This window comes from Lipophrys pholis (assembly GCF_963383615.2).
Source record: "Lipophrys pholis genome assembly, chromosome: 8".
Classification (NCBI taxonomy): domain Eukaryota; kingdom Metazoa; phylum Chordata; class Actinopteri; order Blenniiformes; family Blenniidae; genus Lipophrys; species Lipophrys pholis.
This window is the reverse complement of record NC_137630.1, coordinates 24,416,692-24,435,245: the sequence shown is the minus strand read 5'-3', so window position 1 is coordinate 24,435,245 and position 18,554 is coordinate 24,416,692. Positions and strand designations below refer to the sequence as shown.

General features: G+C 41.9%; 2 protein-coding genes across 6 annotated transcripts; one reads left to right on the top strand and one right to left on the bottom strand.

Annotated features, from left to right (window-relative positions):
• Positions 1–835: 835 nt before the first annotated feature.
• On the top strand, positions 836–6,950 carry LOC308113495 (glycerol-3-phosphate dehydrogenase [NAD(+)], cytoplasmic). The gene is made up of 8 exons (XM_080469846.1): positions 836–969; positions 2,465–2,642; positions 2,776–2,916; positions 3,059–3,197; positions 3,582–3,694; positions 4,583–4,819; positions 5,673–5,779; positions 5,863–6,950. The coding sequence occupies exons 1-8, from the start codon at positions 926–928 to the stop codon at positions 5,957–5,959; spliced, it is 1,056 nt and encodes a 351-aa protein (XP_080325972.1). The 5' UTR covers positions 836–925; the 3' UTR covers positions 5,960–6,950.
• A 129-nt stretch (positions 6,951–7,079) lies between these two features.
• Positions 7,080–18,093, bottom strand: g6pd (glucose-6-phosphate dehydrogenase). 5 transcript variants are annotated; one of them, XM_080469505.1, is made up of 13 exons: positions 18,050–18,093; positions 14,505–14,626; positions 12,960–12,997; positions 12,730–12,838; positions 11,948–12,165; positions 10,808–10,966; positions 10,312–10,437; positions 9,866–9,959; positions 9,555–9,741; positions 9,232–9,467; positions 8,510–8,586; positions 8,241–8,333; positions 7,080–8,156 (listed from the first exon to the last, which is right to left on the bottom strand). In XM_080469505.1, exons 1-13 carry the CDS (start codon positions 18,069–18,071, stop codon positions 8,066–8,068), a joined length of 1,572 nt encoding a protein of 523 aa, XP_080325631.1. In that variant the 5' UTR covers positions 18,072–18,093; the 3' UTR covers positions 7,080–8,065. The 5 variants fall into 5 exon arrangements, with proteins under 5 accessions (XP_080325631.1, XP_080325632.1, XP_080325633.1 ...); XM_080469506.1 differs by having other exon boundaries at positions 17,883–18,059; XM_080469507.1 differs by lacking the exon at positions 18,050–18,093 and adding an exon at positions 17,967–17,996.
• Between the last annotated feature and the right edge of the window lie 461 nt (positions 18,094–18,554).

Genomic DNA, 18,554 nt, shown 5'->3' with positions numbered 1-18,554 from the left:
TGATGAAAGAAGGCCTGTTTCTCAAGGCTTGGACAGCTAATTGGTATAAAAAGTAGTAAAAAGCGACAAGAAGGAAGAAAGAAGAAATACAACGTTATAGAATTGTACAACAAATACTTACATTGTGTAAAACTGCAGGCATAAGTCAAGTCACGACTTGACATGCCTCAATCCAATATAGGAAGTGACCTCATATGTGATACACTGTGAACTTTAAGCCGAATTAGTCTTCTTCTCCCTTCTGATTCTCAGTACACATTCCTCTCTGTGAAACTAATTTGTGTCTCCTTCCTATTCAGCCCTGCTTTTGGAAACAAGGACACTGCACTCTTATCTTCCACTTGCTGTTCTCAAAGTTAGGACCGAAAGGCAACTAATGCATCCAACTTGTAAAAATGGAGTCGAAGTAATCTGCATGCAGATCTTTCACAAGATCATATTCAGTGTTTAAGTGTCTTTATGGGAGTATTATATATCAAGTTGTCATTTTTGTTTTTATAAATACTGTGGTGTGCTGCTGTCTTCACTCTGGTCTCAAAGATAATAATATTGATAATAATAGAAGAAGAAGATGATGATGATGAAGAAGAAGAAGAAGAAGAAGATGATGATGAAGATGAAGATGAAGTGTACATTTCTGCATTTAAATGTATTTTGCTCACTCACACGGGGGGTTAATGGTCCCTCGGGTTCACAGTTCACAGGTTGACTTTCGCCCCGGTTACTTTGAGCCCATTGACCTCCGCCGCTCTGTCAATGAGTGACCAGGCTGTTCTGGGCGGGCCGCCGTCTCCCCCCTCCAACGGGCCAATAAAATCCGAGCCACCGCTCGTGTGCCCGTTGCATAACCACCGTGCTGCAGTCGGTGCGGACACATCTCCACTCCGCGGCTCTTTCCCCCCCCCAAAAAATACAACTACAAAAAATGGCAGCTCCGAAGAAAGTCTGCATCGTGGGCTCCGGAAACTGGCAAGTGTTTTGATTAGAGCACCTGTGCGCGAGTTTAGACTGTATCAACTCCACGCGCCGCGCTGCTACGTGTAACCGCGGTTAGCTGGTTTAGCATCACCGGGGCAACCGACTAGCTAGCACTATGGACAGTGGTCCATAGTAACGTGAGGAAGTTTGACGAGCAGCGACGTGCCGCTCCCAGCTAGTTTTACCCCCTGAACAGACGTTAACTAATGGCTTAACAGCGAATATAAAAGTTATTAGATGTAATATACGAATACGGTGACTTTGTGCCGGTGTAATAAAGCAGGTTGTTACAGGTTAGCTGGCTCTGCTTTGAGGCAGCCTGGAACCAAACCCCCATGCAACAGAGCGGTACTTTAAAGGTTCTGGATTGTTTTATATAATCGCCAAACGATTTAAACTTAAACCAGCAGCAAAAATAAATCATTAAAGCATCCCGGTTAATTCGGCTTGAGCCTGAGTTTTCTTTACTTCACTGATTTTATTGTAATTTTGATCTTTCCTCAGTCTGATTCTGAGCCTGTTGATTGTGATTCCCTGTGGATTTGAAATTAAATTAAATATGAAGCTGAATATTTCATGCCGAATTCACATGTGAGAAAAAGCTAAATAAAAAATGATATATTTAACTCATGTGTACACCAGGTATAAATTTGCGAGTGATTATACTAATGTTAAGTTCTCAGAATGCCCAAAGGATTCTGGGGCTCAAATATCTTAATATAAACTGTAATGTTTCGTGCCGCATTCATGTTTGCCTAGTAGAAAATTAAAAAAAATGTCTCAAATGGTATGTCAATTTGTCGTAACCATTGTGTCCATAAAATCAAACTTGAATTGAAGTAATTCTCAATGGAATCTGGTGCTCAAAAACCCGTTTGAATGTGTCTAGTTTTTGACATAAATCCAATGTGAAATTTAGTGCTTCATGTCCAGTTCAAGTGTGGGAAATATGATGAAATAATCAAAGAATGTCTCCAAACCGTGTGTGCAATGATATTTATTTTGATGATGAGAGCATAAAATAAGTCAATCTGTCAAAGGAGTAGGGAATACCATTTAAAAACTTGAGTAACATTTATTATTGTTGTTGTTGTTGTTGTATACCCTGTAGAGCTCCATACAAGATCATTTGTGTATTCAATGCAAAATCTTTCAAATGTAACAATCAAGCAATGTAATGAGTATCCCAATAACTGTGATACACTGTAAAACAGGAAATTTATAATTATCATGTACAACTTACTGACAGTGTTCAAAATTAAGAAGCTGATAATATTTACAAAAAAAAAAGTAAATAGCTGGCATAGCTTCTCTTGAATGGCTCATGTGTCAATGGATGTATTCCTTGCAGCCTGCTGAGAGTTTGTTCAAATAGGACCTGATGGATAGTATTGATTGCTTGATCAACAATGAAAAGCAGTGTGCATTTTCACATTGTTTCTGGTGTATATTTTAAATACAAACCTGTTTCCTGTCGACAACACAGGGGCTCAGCCATCGCCAAGATTGTGGGTGCCAACACTGCTCAAAATGCAAAATTTGACAACACTGTGAAGATGTGGGTGTTTGAGGAGATGGTAAACGGGCGCAAACTGACTGAAATAATCAACGCTGACCACGAAAACGTCAAATACCTTCCTGGACATACGCTCCCAGTGAATGTGGTACGTAGTGCATGTTAGAACACCTATTTTTGGTGGGATTTCTTGAAGCCTTGTCAGAAGGATTATTGTTTTACTTGAATGCAGTAGGATTTAGTGTATGTGTTGTTGCTTTCAACACCCCCGTCTCTTTCAGTTGGCAGTGCCGGACCTGGTGGAGGCGTCCAAGGATGCAGATATTCTGGTGTTTGTGATCCCACACCAGTTTGTTGGGAAAGTGTGTGAGACCATGAAGGGAAAGATAAAGAGCGACGCTCTGGGCATTTCGCTCATTAAGGTTCGACTTTGCTCTTTGTGCAGCGTCATTGTCGTTGCGTAGATATGCTTTTGTCTCTGAACTCTGGCCTGACGCCACATTCTCCCAGACTGACAGACATCTGCATTGTGGTCTTTCGATGTGTGCGATATTGTTCCTTCAGGGTGTGGACGAGGGACCCGATGGGCTCAAACTCATCTCCGACGTGATCCAGGAGAAGCTCGGCATCGCCATGAGTGTGCTGATGGGGGCCAACATTGCCAATGAGGTTGCTGATGAGAAGTTTTGCGAGACCACCATTGGTTAGTCTGATCATTGTTTTGGTTTAGGAAGTGTTTTTTGTTTGCTAAAACAGGAGAGTTAAGCCAAACACTGGCCGACACAACGTCTCCCGCCAACAGAAAATGGCTGCAGCATTAAAAGAAAAAGGATTTTCCAGATCTGTTCAAAGTGGAAGTCTGCTTGTTTCCAATGAAGCTTTTTGTATCATGGTTGTAGGTGAAAGTTTAATCTGTGTGTGCGTGCTTCATGAGATTTACTGTGAGCAGACAGTAAAACCATAAACACACAGACCTCCTCTGACTGAATTTAATTTGCTGTTCAAAGCAAATTCAGCTCAGTCAAGGTCATGAAGTGTTTTCACCACAACCCTCCCTGTTTTGTTTTTTGTTTTTTTCTGCTTACAGGCTGCAAAAATAAAAACCACGGTGCTGTGCTGAAGGAACTCATGCAGACCAACAACTTCAGAGTCACAGTAGTGGAGGAGTGCGATGTGGTGGAAATCTGCGGTGCCCTGAAGGTGAGCTCCCTATAGACAACAGTGTGCTTCTCTGGATCAGTCATATGAGCAGCACGTCTTTGTGGAGGTTGGTTTAAAACCACAGATCTAATTTTTACGGTGAGCAGGAGGCACCGAGTGTACACAGGAGGGAAAACACACAGATGATCCCTCAGAGTAGTTTAGCAACATGATGATGCAACATGAGAAAATGTATTTCACTGTGGCATGAAACTGAATGAATGTTTGAGCTGAAGTCGGACTGAACTAACACTTTCCTATCAAACCAGACCCGCTGGAAAATGGCAGCTTGTTATGGTCAAGCTGCTTGATCACTGATAAATTACAGATAATGACTAAGTCCTGCGTTTTTCCTGATGCCTGTGTGTCAGAATGGTTAAATATTGTGTAAACTAAGATGCTGAAATAAGTGTTTGCAGTTTTCCTCTACGTTATTGAAAACTGAACATCTTAACATACAAAAAGTGATTTGAATAGATCTAATCTAGATTTAAAAAATTTCAACATCCTTTTTTATGGCACAGCTCGCCGTCCTATTCATGGCATTTAAATATTTCCCAAGCGTCCTGCAGGAAATTCTCATGATGTATTGTTTTGATCACACTTTCACTTAACTGTGGTTATGCTCCAGTGGCCAAAAGTGAAAGGCATTGCAGTTTCATGACTCGTTTTCAACATACTTTCACTGGCCAAAAATAACTTTTTAAGCTTAATCTCATAACATGTTGGAGACTCAACGAGTGCTTTCCAAACTAGGATTGTGGCAATTTTCTGAAATTGTACTGAGACGATGATGGACGTAATCTCTTCCCTTCGGCTATCGGACACATTAAACTCCTGTGTGGACTGCACCTCAGTTCTCCGTATACGTTTTCCTTGTTGCTGCAGAACATCGTGGCGGTCGGTGCGGGCTTCTGTGACGGTTTGGGTTTTGGCGACAACACGAAGGCAGCGGTGATCAGACTGGGCCTAATGGAGATGATCGCCTTCGCGCGCATCTTCTGCACGGCCGGGCCCGTGTCCTCCGCCACCTTCCTGGAGAGCTGCGGCGTGGCCGACCTCATCACCACGTGCTACGGCGGCCGCAACCGCAAAGTCGCCGAGGCTTTCGTGAAGACGGGGAAGGTTAGAAGCCAACATTTGATTTTTATTGTTGTATTGAAGATATTTACAGTTTTGTTGGTACATTTGGATGTGCTGCATATTTTATTAAAACATCCAAAGTTTCTTTTTTTTTTTTTTACACACTCAGACTAAAAATATTTCCATCATAATAAAAAAAATACTTTCAGAATTATGTATGCTGCACACAATTACTGATAGACTGTCAATGATGGTGATCATTAAATTAGGACCTCAAGCAAAACCTTTGAAGTGAGCTGAAATCCTCGGATATCTTTCTGGCCTCTGCAACCCAAAAAGATGTGTGCAGAGCAAAGAGAGCTTCGGAGCGTCACTGTGTGTGGAAGAGCGTCAGACTGCAGGCTGAAAACTCAGCCACTAATTATGTCCAGCTCACATTTTGTTTTAGAACTTTTTTGGTTATCAAGCAACTTTTGTCATTAGTTAAATGTCCTTTACTGTATAAAACTGCAGGGTATCTGAGATTCTATAATCATTTATAAAAAAAAAAAAAAAAAAAAAAAAAGCTTCCAGTAAATTAACAGCTCTGTAAATTATGTTCCTGGCTGCCTTCTATAGTCCATCCATCTTTTATACTGCTTTATCAATCTATGGGGGAGGGGAAGGATACATTCTGTAAAGATCACCAGTCTATCACTGGGAAAAACCAAACACACTCCTAATCACACATATAAGTAATTCTGGGTCTTCAATTATGTGTAGAATCACGTCTCCTGCATGGTGTTTTGAACATTATAGTTTCAGATCGTAGAGTAGCAGCCTTATGTTATCACTTTGCGTCCTTGGCGCTTAATTCAGTGTGTTGTTTATTTAATAATCTTGTATTACTTTTCAGTCCATTGAGGATCTGGAGAAGGAGATGCTGAACGGTCAGAAGCTGCAGGGACCGGCCACAGCAGCTGAGGTCTATCTCATCCTCAAGCATAAAAACCTGGTTGACAAGTAAGTCCAGCAGCAGCAGCAGCACCAGCACAGACACCCGTACTAACGTCCCAGCATTAATGGCTCCTCCCTCCTTCCTGCAGGTTCCCGCTCTTTAACGCCGTGTACCAGATCTGCTTTCAGGGCCATCCTGTCACAGAGTTCATAAGCTGTTTGCAGAACCACCCAGAGCATATGTAAGAAGAACAAACAAACTGAGCGAGTGCCTTTTGACCGGAGAAAACAACCACTCCTCCGTCAGCTGTGGGGAAAAGGTTGACGACGACGCATCACTCCACCACTGTCCAGCAACCCGATGGCTCCAGCTGGTGAATCTAGTGGCCTGTGTTCTTCTCCACTTCAACCTCCTTTGACCATAAACTCCGTCCCGACAGCTTTTAAAGTGCTTTCTTTCATTTCCAGACGTGCTGAAACTTGAAGGCACCTTTTGGGGAGTTCTTGTTTCCCTCTATGTGGTGGTTAAACTCACAGCACTTAAACAGAACTCCGGTCTTTATAGAACATTGTTTTAATTGAGAAAATATGACACGGACTGCCATTTAGTGACTAAAATGTTCTGCATTATGCATACAGACATCCACAGGGATGACTACTCGGGAGTTAAAAGCTATTGACAGCCTTGTGTCGAGGAATTTCTCCTTATTTAACATTAACGTCGTCCAGCTAAGGCCTGTCCATCGCCACCAGTCGTTTAATTATAGATGTAATACCTCACTTCGTTACGTCTTTGTATGCTTTAAGTGTCTTGCATAATTCACTATAATATTTCCCTGTCTTGTACTGTATATGAACATTCTGTGAAATGCACAGAACTTGTTAACTAAATATTCTCGTGCCTTAAACTGCATGGTTGACAAGGTTTGCCATTTTTATTTGTCAAACCAAATATGTAAAAGAATGATTCCATTTTAATTCTTCATGTCCTGTAGCCTCTGCAGATTCTATTCACATTCATCTTGACACATAGCCAATAAAAGATACAATTCTATTTACTAAGCGAACGATTCTGGGGGGAAAACTGGATTTACCCTTTTAACTTCAACATCCATCCATTAGAACACGTTACTGCGATCCTGCCTGACCCAGTTTTCACTTTGTTTCAACTAATGTGTTGAAGATAATCTCAAGATTCATCTGTGAATAAATCGATTCTGGTGTCAAATCATATTTGAATCCTCTTGTCTTTTTTCACGTCACTTTGGGAAAGCATTTAGGCCGATGAACGTGTTGTTGGATCTGAATGGTTTTTGTTTTGTCGGTACTTTTTCCCCCCGTCGAAAGACATCACTGAAGTATTTTTCACATCACCAATTTAAGAGTCTTCATCGGTGCCTTCAAACCACAGCCAAACACTTGAAGCAAAACTAGTTTATTACAAGTAGTGAAAATGTAGCTTTAGCTTTACATGAGTGTGCATTAATCAGCAGCTTACAATACAGACATTCAGTGTTGACACCTCTGCTGTCTGAAACATGCAGTCAGCCACTTAAATACATCTGGAAGAAAATAATAATGTAAACAAAAAGGGAAGCGAAGCTTGGAGGGAGGCTACAGAAGAGTTTGTTTTGCTTGTCCGGACGGACATTAAGACTATCGCAGTATGAATGCTTTGAGGAGAAAGTGGCTGCAAACTACACAGACTAACATCTGTGACGATCATGATCCCAGGCATACGAGGCAAATAAAAAAAAAATAATTTAAAACCCACACACGTTTAGAAAGTGAGAGTAATGAATGCAGTCAGAACATTATGGTATTACAATCACAATGGTTGTTGGAGTGACAGTGTCTGAGTTCTTTTCTCTGCTATAAACAAGTTCACCATCTCTGGGCTACACTTTGTGATCGTGACTCGGCTGAAGGGCTTTGTATATGTTTCTCAGTTATTCAGTTTATAAAATATTAATGGAGGAGACATGGAGCCTGTTTATCAAGCAATTATATTGTGTTCACATTTTGTTCATTATTTAATTAATAGCTTTGGTCCCTATCTCCAAATAATATTCAAAAAAAGCTGCTGTTAATGTATGAAAAATGTATAACTACCACATTTTGACAGTTAATTCCCATATCTCATTGGAATGATGAACAGGCTCCAGGGAATAACTGCTATACCTGAGATTACTCTGTTCTTTCCTAGATCGCTCCTCTGTACTGCCGGATGAATCCACACAGTGGAAACACCTCTCCTCCCTCTAAAGTATTGGAACATGACGGCTCGCTTGCTCTGCAGCACCCTTTCTACCACCCTACCGCTACCAACCCCCCGCCTCAACCCGTCACACCTTAAAGTCTATGTGGGTTCACCCATTTGTAGGTGCCTTCGTAACGGAATCCAACCCTCTTGCAGAGGTCGTCTGCTTCTGCAGGGCCGCGGCTGAGAAGAGAAAGATACACCATCAGGGCCCGGCGGTAAATCGTTTCTCCTATTGAAGACAGGCTGAAGGGTATAATCCCCTACCTTCCATATTTGTAAAGAATGGGTCGCGGCTTCTTGTTGTCTATGTGGTGAAGAAGAGGGGTGAAGATCCTCCATGCTTCCCTTAATTCATCACTGCAAACAGTGACAAACCAACAGGTGGAAATAAATGGAGGTAAACCATTAAAAGAACTGAGTTTTTGCAGCTCTTGCACAATGACGCCATCTAGTGGCGCTCAGGCTGCACGTCAAGGATCATCAGGTAGAGTTCAAAAACATAGACACTAAAGTGCTGGAAAGCAAGGACTGACCTGCGTACAAAGTGCATCTGACTTCCACAGAAGACGTCCAGGATTAGACGCTCGTAAGCGTCGGGCAGCTTCACATCCTGAAAACAGGATGAGTTTTTAATTAGGAAAGAAGGGCAGGAAAAAGAGTCGACACAGAAATGATAAGATGTGTTGCTGCACAGTTGTGAATTGACACATTCGCAACAAGAAAATAATCTTGCCACCCTAAATTAGATTACGTAGAAGGTTGGTGACAAGAGGATTAATCTACGACTTAAGCAACAGATTATATTGCTCCCGAGTCTTGTTTAAAGTAATTATAATAAGCATTAGCAGTCACAAGGTGCTCTGATGGGGATTTCAGGTTTATGTTTATCTCATATGCTGACGCGTTTAAGAAATTTAGTGTTGGACTGCTTATCAGATCAAAACAAATGTAATATACTAAATGTCATTGTGGAACAATATCATCTAAGCATACTAAAATATTTTAAGACTAAACAAGAAGAGTTCACTTCTAGCGTCAGCACAGCAGATCGTGTGATCCACGCGTTTGATTTGGCAGGTTTTCATGTTGGTGTATCCTCCCTGATGCAGCCAAAGCCGTTGGGGGTGTTAAGGACGTCGTTCAGGGACAAACAGCCGTCACATGTCAACACTGAGACTCAAGCCAGCAGTTTCATCTTTTTATACTGTAGCATTTCTTCAGTTTTCCCCCCAGAGATGAATTGTCCTGCACCTGCCTTGTATCTGCTCTTGTAGGTGAGGTCCAGCTCGGTTTCTTCTGGGCTGAAGTAAACGCCGGGTTTCTTGCTCATCATCTTGGCGTAGACGGCCTCGTTGGGCTGCACTCGCACCACCAGTTCGTTCCTGCGACACTGATTCCCAAAGATGTCTCCGGGGACGTCGGTGAACTGCAGCCGCACCTCGGCTTTTCTCTCATTCAGAGCTTTCCCGCAGCGCAGGATGAAAGGAACACCTGCAGGCAAACATTTTGAAGGGCTTGATGAAAGGGTGCGAGAAGAAGTGAATGATGGGTTTTCAAAAAGGAAACGTGCATCTCTACCATCCCAGCGTTCATTGCGCACGTAGAGCACAGCTGTGGCGTAGGTGGCCTGAGTCGATCCTTTAGGAACTGTGGGATCATCGAGATAACCCAGCTTGGCATCGCCCTCTCCCTCTGGATCCCCCGCGTACTGACCCAGCACCACGTCGGACATGGACACGGGAGCGATACACTTCAGCACCTTCACCTACAGGAGGGAGCGCAAAGAGAAAACACTGCTCGTGTTATCTGCATATTAACCACGACCACACTGAAGATCTCGCTAACTGTTGTGTTACAAGTGTTTGGGTGTGCGTTTTGTGTTTCTGTACCTTCTCATCTCTGACATCGTCAGAGCTGGTGGAGGCTGGTTTCTCCATGGCAACCAGGCAGAGCATCTGGAGCAAGTGGTTCTGCATGACATCTCTGGTCGAGACAAAAGGGAGCAGGCGGTCACACAAAAGACAGAATGGAAACTGTGCTCATCAGAATTATGGCTGATCGAGTGCTGGCACTGAAGTAGAGTTGAAAAGCATGAAATTTATCCTGATGAGCAGAATGGAAACAGTTCAGAGTTCAGAGTTGGTTTGAAGGCAGTGATATGAGCAGACTCGGGACTACATTTTGACATCCGATATTATTACATCTTCATCGATCTAGGAGTCTCCCACTAGGAAATGTGAAGCATGTGTTATTGTTCTGTACTCACTTCAAAGTGATGACGAAAAGCAGTTAAAGTCACTATTGAAATACAAAAGAATGTGTTTTTTGTCCTCACCGGATGATGCCAAAATCATCAAAGTACCCTCCTCGTCCCTGAGTGCCAAACGGTTCTTTAAAAGTTAGAACAACGCAGGCCACGTTGTCCCTGTTCCAGATTGGCCCAAAGATCCGGTTCCCAAACCTGCGTTGAGTGAAAAATCACATGGTTGCTCTGAGCCGCAGCACAACAGGACAGCTGCTCATGACAACAAACAGAAGCAGAATATTTGTTTGAGGGCAAGTTTATAAAAATAAATAAAACCTAACGGCATTAAAACAACTTCTCTCTGGGATATTAACGCATTGTGATTAAGAGAAAAAGATATGTGCGGCGTGTTATGCGCCTTTACTCATATTGTTAAGCCATAGACGTTCAGTTAACTGTCCATTGTCTCTCATGCTGCAAACCTAAATGCGGTTTTCAAAGTATTCAGTAAAAACATGAACGATTGGTTACATTTTAAAAAGAAAAAAAAAAAACACATATAAAATCAGGTAAAAAGTCTTCCTACCTGAGCACCATGAGGTTCTGCACCATTTCTTTGCCCAGATAGTGATCTATGCGATAGATCTGGTCTTCAGTGAAGAGGGAGGAGAGGTGAGCAGAGAGTTCCTCGGAGCTCTGCAGGTCGTGTCCAAACGGCTTCTCCACAATCACCCTGTTCCATCCTCTAAATAACACAAATACAAACACATACAAGAAATGAACATCTCCAGTTGACACACGGTTCCTTACCCCTCACTGGTCTCAGTTCAGGTTGTACTTGAATTGCAACACATTTGCAGGATTTTCCCACCTTTGTGGCTCAAAAATAAAGCTTGTGGCCTCTTCATTCAAGGTATTGATACTCAAGCTGTAGTACTCCCTCTAGTGGTATGTGGAGGAAACGTAGTTTTTTTTTTTATTGATGAAATTATTTAAGCATGTCCAATAATGTGCAGAAAAAAAATTAAGATATAAAATTACTTTAAATGCAAATGTAGAGTATACAGTATATAAATGAGTTTTAAGTTACTGGTTTCTACAGTGTGGCTGTAACTGGGGGGGAAAGCGTCTATAAACAATCCTCATGTTGGGAGAAAACACGTCTCCTTTGTGAACTGTCCAAATGTTCGAACCTCAATCACATAGTGTTGGTCATAGTAGTAGTGCTGTGAGAACTCAGGAATTTTCTCAAGTAGTGTTTACTGTGAAAAGTTTGATAACCTCCAATTTCAACCTGTGATTATTTGGACAACAAAAATTTTATTCTAGTCTCGAGAGTAAATTTTTTTTGAAACGCCTTATTTTGTTTGACAGAGTCTAAAATTGGAAAAAAAAAATTAAACTAAAATAATGTAAAAGCTAATAAGAAAATGAAGCAGTTTTGGATGCTCAGTAGGTCTTTTTCAGCAAGCCGTTTTACACACTTTGTACAAACTATTATTCGATTGAAATAATCTATTTATGATCCCAGATAAACCTTGGAAGAACTTTAACATAATTCAAATCATAAGAGGCAATGATACACCCGAGACATCGGTGGAGACATGCTGCTGCCTGCAAAGATTCCGATCTACGTTTAGAGTCTTTCAGGAGAAACAGGAAACTCAGGGACAAACAAAACAAGCAGCATGACACAGCAATAGGTGGGTGAGGCATGCAGACTGACTTGGTGCTCATGCAGTGGTGCCTGATGTTCTTGGAAACGTCGTGGTAGACGGTGGGCGGCAGGGCCAGGTAGAAGAGACGGTTTGCCTCGGGACCTCCGGGGAGCGATCTAATGTGTGAGTCGAGCTTAGAGAAGGAAGCCTCGTCTGCATATTTTCCACTGATGTAGGTGTTCCTGCCAAAGAAAGCCGACAGCCTCTCTGCTTCTTTATCCGTCACCTGGACCAGATGGGGACAAAGGTTATACATGTATAAACACCCATCAGTTATATGAACGGGTACAGTAAAACAATGTGCTACAGTTACTGTTACACACAGAAATGCATCATGTAGTGGTCTAATACAAAGTGGCTCATAGTTTTTCTGCCTAATAAAATATAACCGCACAACCAATATGCAATTTTACACGACGCCATAACTAATGGCATGCAGTTAAAGTAAACATGGCAAATAACAATATCACAGTTGATTTAGCCAGAGAAGGACAAACATAAACACTGCTAATAGTTTTAACCCTAAATGGCCTGGAAAGGCATGTGCACATGTTTGAGGGTGATTAAAATGATGTTATTTCCTTAAAGACTTGAGTCCAATAACACAGATTGTTACCTTCAGATTAACCATAAAGAGCTCCAGCGTAATGTGTGGAAGTAATTTTAGATGGTTTTCATTGAAGGCAGAAATTGGAATTTGGTTTGTTTATTGTATCTTTTACCATTATACAGTCAAGTACAGTAACAATAATGCTGCATGGGATCTCAAAGCGCAAACAGCCGGTCGTACCTTCAGGTATGGAAGGCAAGCAGCCCGGATGGCGTCGACTGTCAGGTCAGAGCGAGCGAAGCCCACGAAATGCGTCTGCTCGGGGAGAAGGCCGTCCCTGAACAACCACCTGGAGGACAGCAGAGGAACACGTGGTTCATGACACGCAACTCTGAGGGTCCAGTCCCGACTGAACAAGCATCTTTCTACAGCCTCTGCTACCCGACGGATGCTGAAGGCTTTTAACTCACCACAGCGTAGGGTAGATTTTTTTCTTTGCCAGATCCCCCTGAAGGTGCAAACACACAATCAGACAAAACACGGGTTATACACAGTAATTGTCGGTGCCGTGGGAGTGTGGGCTGCCGTTTGTTTAACCTTTGACAAAGCGGTAGTCGGGCCACGTCATGTTGGAAGAGGTACGCAGGCTGCATTAGCCGAGATAAGAGTGCAAAACCTCAGTAATCCCACTGGAGGTAGGTGCCAACTACCAAGAGACAAAAGACTGAGGCAATCATCCCGAAGAACCTGCTGTTCACAAGCTGAGCTCCTTTATTACACAGGCAAACGGTCATTACTGACAAAGCCTGTGTATTTAAGTGTTCACTGTGAAACCGAACATTGCTCAAAGATGTCAGGCATGCCCTTTTAACGTGATTATATTCCGACTGTAAGCCCTGTGCATACTGTAAATAGTATTTTCTGTTTATTATATTACCAGCAACCTGATTAAATCTTCCAGTAACAGAATACTGTTGGCAGAACTCAATGATGATCACAACTGCTCCTCGTTTTCTTTTAAAGCACTCAGCTGGGACTGCCTCAGCTTGTCGCCCCGCTGCTTTCTTTAAGGCTGCGTGTCTGAAATAGCTTCAGCTGAGAAGAAACTAATCACTCACATACTTCTCATATCGTTGTGAAGCTGAACCACAGTCAGTATTGAATTAGCGGTGGTAAGTAAATGTTTGAAGGTGTGTTGTGGGTGAATGTGGTGAAGATAAAAAAAAGCTCCATAACGAAAAGAGAAGTAGTTTGCAGTACATTCATCTGCCGCTGCGACACGCGTACACGGACTGAGGCATGAAAGCACAGCCGATCCCTTCACTTGATCTGCCTGCATATCACGCTGAAAGAAAAGCGCTGACAGACAGTGACTCGGCAAAAATCCGCCACAGCGCCGCTCTTTTTCACAAAGAGCAAACCGAGCAGCAGACAGAGGGACGCAGTCAATCGCCAACTACAGGCTGGACGGGCATCCAAGAGTACGACCCAAAATCCAGTGACGTTCAGAAATATTGTCTTTAGAGAGACATCTCACTACGTTCGAGTGTCGGGTTAAAGTTTCACCTTACAAAAGGATCTTATGATACAAAAAACAAACAAATGAAAGAGGAAACCGAGGCAGGAAAGACACTAAAAGAGAGAGGGAGCTGAATAAAAGCATTGTGTATTAAAAGGAAGAAGGAACGTTTCCTTCCTGAACTCCACATCTGAGAAGAATGAGGAAATGTTCCAACTACTGTATATCATTGTCCCAAAGAGGAAGCTCAAAGTTTTCACTTTCTCAACAGAAGGCTTTTGAAATCTGACCAGTAATCAGTTTCAACATTTCATAGTTCTTAAATAGTTTAAAAGACTTTTAAATGTATTCGTTGAAATGAATGCCAAAGATGGTGGTTTTTTATAAGCGTGTTGCAATGTAATTAATGATAAACACTTTTTCTTTAAATTTATTTCAGCACATTAGTTTCTTTAGTCATCATGACTTCCTTTTCTCCCCCCAATCATACTCTTACCGATGCTCCCATGATGATGAAGATGTGAACATCGGACTTTCCGAACTCTTCCTTTTCGTGCAGCTCCTTCCGAAGCTCCCCGAACACTTCGGAGCGAGACAGAGGGATGCCGCTCATTTTGTCTGAAAACAGAATTTGTAGTTAGACCAAAAAAAAAAAAAGAAGAAGAAATTAAACAGGATCTGCTTTCGACCATCACAGACCGTGTACTACCCAGAAGAAATGTACTGATGCTGCTGCTAACACTTCACGACATCAAGTCTCTAAAACCAGTCAAGACAACAAGTAACTAATACCTAAAGAAGAACGCCACACAACAGACTCGGGATGCTTCAGGAAAACAATCCTTTACAGAGTATTGGAAGCTTTGACAACAGCCCCAGTTTTCCAAGATAATAAAGTAGCTTGGAAAACGTGTCACACTTGTTTTGTGAACTCGGGCTCTCTCAAATGCTGCTATGTCTTCCAGTCTGTTGTGGTCACGTTGATACGGGGACTCCGTCAGGGTCATACCGTCTGCTGCGGGACTCCTTGTGTTTCCTGACGAGGGGTCGTTATGACTCTGGGAGTTTGTTTGTGCTCCTTGTCGCTCTGCAGGATAAATTCATACCCGATGATCAGAAGCCTCTTTCAGGGTGAGAGTAGTGCAGGAGTGTCAAACTCATTTTAGTTAAGGAGCCACCGTAGAGAATAATCTGATCAGGAGTCGGCCAGACCCGTGAAATGAGAACATAATTGGATTTTTAATAAAACAATGACCACTTCAAATGTTTCTTTTTGTTTCAGCGCAAAGAAGCAAATTATGAAAACATCTAGATTTAATGAAATAAAAATTCTGAAGAACTTATTGAAAATTATGTGATATTTCAACATTATACTGTTACCGTACAGTAAAATGTCAAAATAAAAAAACATGTCTTCCAGCTCCTATATTGTTTTTGAATTCTCCAAGATATACTCAATTTTGTTTTTCATTTGATGATTGATCCAATCCAATATGGGCAGTACATTGTTACTAATGCTACCTTGCTATGAATAAGAGAGGCAACACTCACTGCTGCATCACTGATCCCTCAGGATCCCCTGTGAGTTACTGTTAAAGTCCATGTTTTAATTGTAATTCAAACTCTTTGCGAGGTCATCCTGCAGGCCACATCAGAGCCTGACTGGCTGGTTTTAGCTCACGGCCTATTTGTTTGACAACACAGGTGTAATGAATTAAGAGTTTAAACCTCTGACGTACTGTGCGTTTTAAAATCAGACATTTTTTCTTCACCCTGAGCGCAACATTTGAACATTCATCAACAAAACGTGAAAATAGCTGACCTATCACTGCATAAAAAAATTGTGAAGTTTTTGCACTGAATGATTGAGGGAAAACTTTTATGTTAAGTTCCAGTCCCACACACAACCAGCAACTGTTATTGTTGAAGTCCTCCTGCAATGGCTGGATAATAAATGTGCCACAATTCTGAGAATACATTTAAAATGAACTATTTCAGACATTAACTTTAATGCTGGACAAGGCAGATGCACCTGACAGCTCTCAATGAGCTCCTCTTCTACAATGAACAGCATCTTTGAGAGCAAGAACTCGCTCAGACCATCAGGAACATCTTGTCTGTTTACTAATTTCATCACAGATTTCTTCATTTTCTACAGGTTACATCAATATTGACAAATCCACTGCACTTCTCTGTGAAACTTCAGGACAACCACAGTGCTATAAATGTGTAAATGCCAGTAAGGCAGTTTTATCGGCAGGCCATTATTATCAGCTGACAGAAACATTTCTGCATGTACCAACAGGATTAAACTTTGATTATGTCGAAATACTTCACCTCATGAAAATGGTCACAAGCTGCAGAGATGCAAAATGAGCACGTACAGGGAATCATTATATAGGCCATAATAATACATATTTTCTAAATGACTCAGAGTTAGATAACTACTGAAGAGAAACGATTTTATTCAGAACTTACGCGGAAGCAAATATGGGTGTGTTAACAAATGTAAATAAAGAAAATCGGATCTCTAAATTTTACCTTCCTATTCAAATGTATTCTTTTGTTTTATTGAATTTTGGAAGAAAAGAGTATATAGAAATCTGAACTGTTTGGAATCCGAGTCAGTGACAAATATGATTTGGTAAAATTTGGTAATCTTTTACGAGAGATGCAAAAAAAAAAAAAGTTATCCAATTTGAGAAGACCTAGGTATAAACAAAACTGGAAAGTTCAAAACGAGTGAGCACAATAGCATAAAACAGGGACACATATTACTATTCAACCACAATATTATGAATGCAACCAAACATGTAGACATGATCAAAAATGTCTTAGGTTATTATAATTCACAGAACCGCGCTTTCTGGATTTTAGTAGAAAACCACATGTATGGTGTAAATGTGGAAAAATACAAAATATCAGCAAGCAGCAGTTTCTGCAACGGACATTTCTTGTTAATGACAAAGATCAGACAAGTTTAGTCAGAAAACTTTGACGTGAGAAAGATCAAATAACCTCAAAAGAGCCCAATTTAACTGGAGTACATCTGGAATTAAATGAAAAAAAAAAAAAAAAAAAGGAATTATTGTTGTGCAGCTGAACTATCTGCAGCAATATCATATGATGAAAATATCTCAAGATAAATTGACTAAGATGCAGTATTGAATTTGAGTATATACATTATGTGTAATCTCTCTACTTTGTATTGATGCACAAAGGGGGCAAAACCTGTAATTTCATTAAATTAACTTATTATAAATCTAGCTATTTATGCATGTATGGGTCTTAGGAAATTCAGCCGTCACAGACCGAGCAGTGTCGAACTTCACATATTAGCAGCTGAAATATTAAGTGTAACGTAAACATTATCAGAGTTTGATGCAGTATTTGGTGGACTGAAAAACGTCACAGTCGAGAGGAAAACAACGGAAACACGTGTGCATCTGTCAGATGGCCACTACAGAAATAGCCTGTCGCACACATAACAAACTATAATGATATTAGTCAAATCCTCCACCAAATCCCGTATTTAGAGGGCTCAACCTTCGCCGCTCGACACCGCGATGAGGCTGGATGCGCCGGGGCCAACATTTAAAGATAACCCGACAGATTGCTTCCGCAAACATCCAGCGTGGAAAGCAACCAGATTACACCGCTATTAAACCGACCAGTAAACCGTTTATCCTCGCCCTGTCATCGGCCGCCCAGCCCCTCGGGGCTCCCGGGACCTCCACCGCGAGGAAAACCAAACGAGCCCGAACTCCCCGCTGGGAGCTAGCAAAGCACCGCGGAGCCTCCAAAGCGGGGCTGGCGGGGAGAGAAACCCGGGGCAAAAAGTTGCACGAATGGAGCGAAAGGGGCCGTTACTCACGGGTCGGTTAAGGAGGCGCGAGCCAGGAGGCGAAACGGCGAGCAGAGGGGGGAAGACAGAGAGCAGCCTTCGACGTAAACTCACGGCAACATTTGAGCGTCCTGCCTACTTCCCTGTTGTAGTGACAAGGCAGAATTCTGAGATTTTATTGGTTTGGAGAAACTCACCAGCGCTCGCGCCGGATCCCATCACCGTCGGTTCCAGTGACGTCAGCGGTGTGAGAGGGCGGGGCTGAATACAGGCACGCGCGCGCGCACACAGACACGAGCCCTGTGTTTTTATAACTTCAGAGGACATTACAGTGTACTACTGTGCAAATAACTGCTGTATCTCAAGAACAACAGTACAATGAAAAAGTAGATGGTTTTGTATCTTAATTCCTTCACTAATAGCATGTTTTTCAAAAGGTTTCAAGCATTTTGACCGATATAATCACGGCCTCCATTTCTAAGGAAATCGTTGACATGCTGTGAGTTCAAATTGTCTGTAAATTTTCCAAAATATTCGTGATGACCTGCACTGTACTCTTGATACCAAGACCGGTTTTGAGAGACCACATTTTTAAGATCTTGGTTTTTACTCTGTCTTAAAGTTCTGGAGAAACGCACAGAGAGAACATGCATTTTAATGAAATCATCACAGGTGGGCTGCTGCAGTGGAGGCAGAGGACCA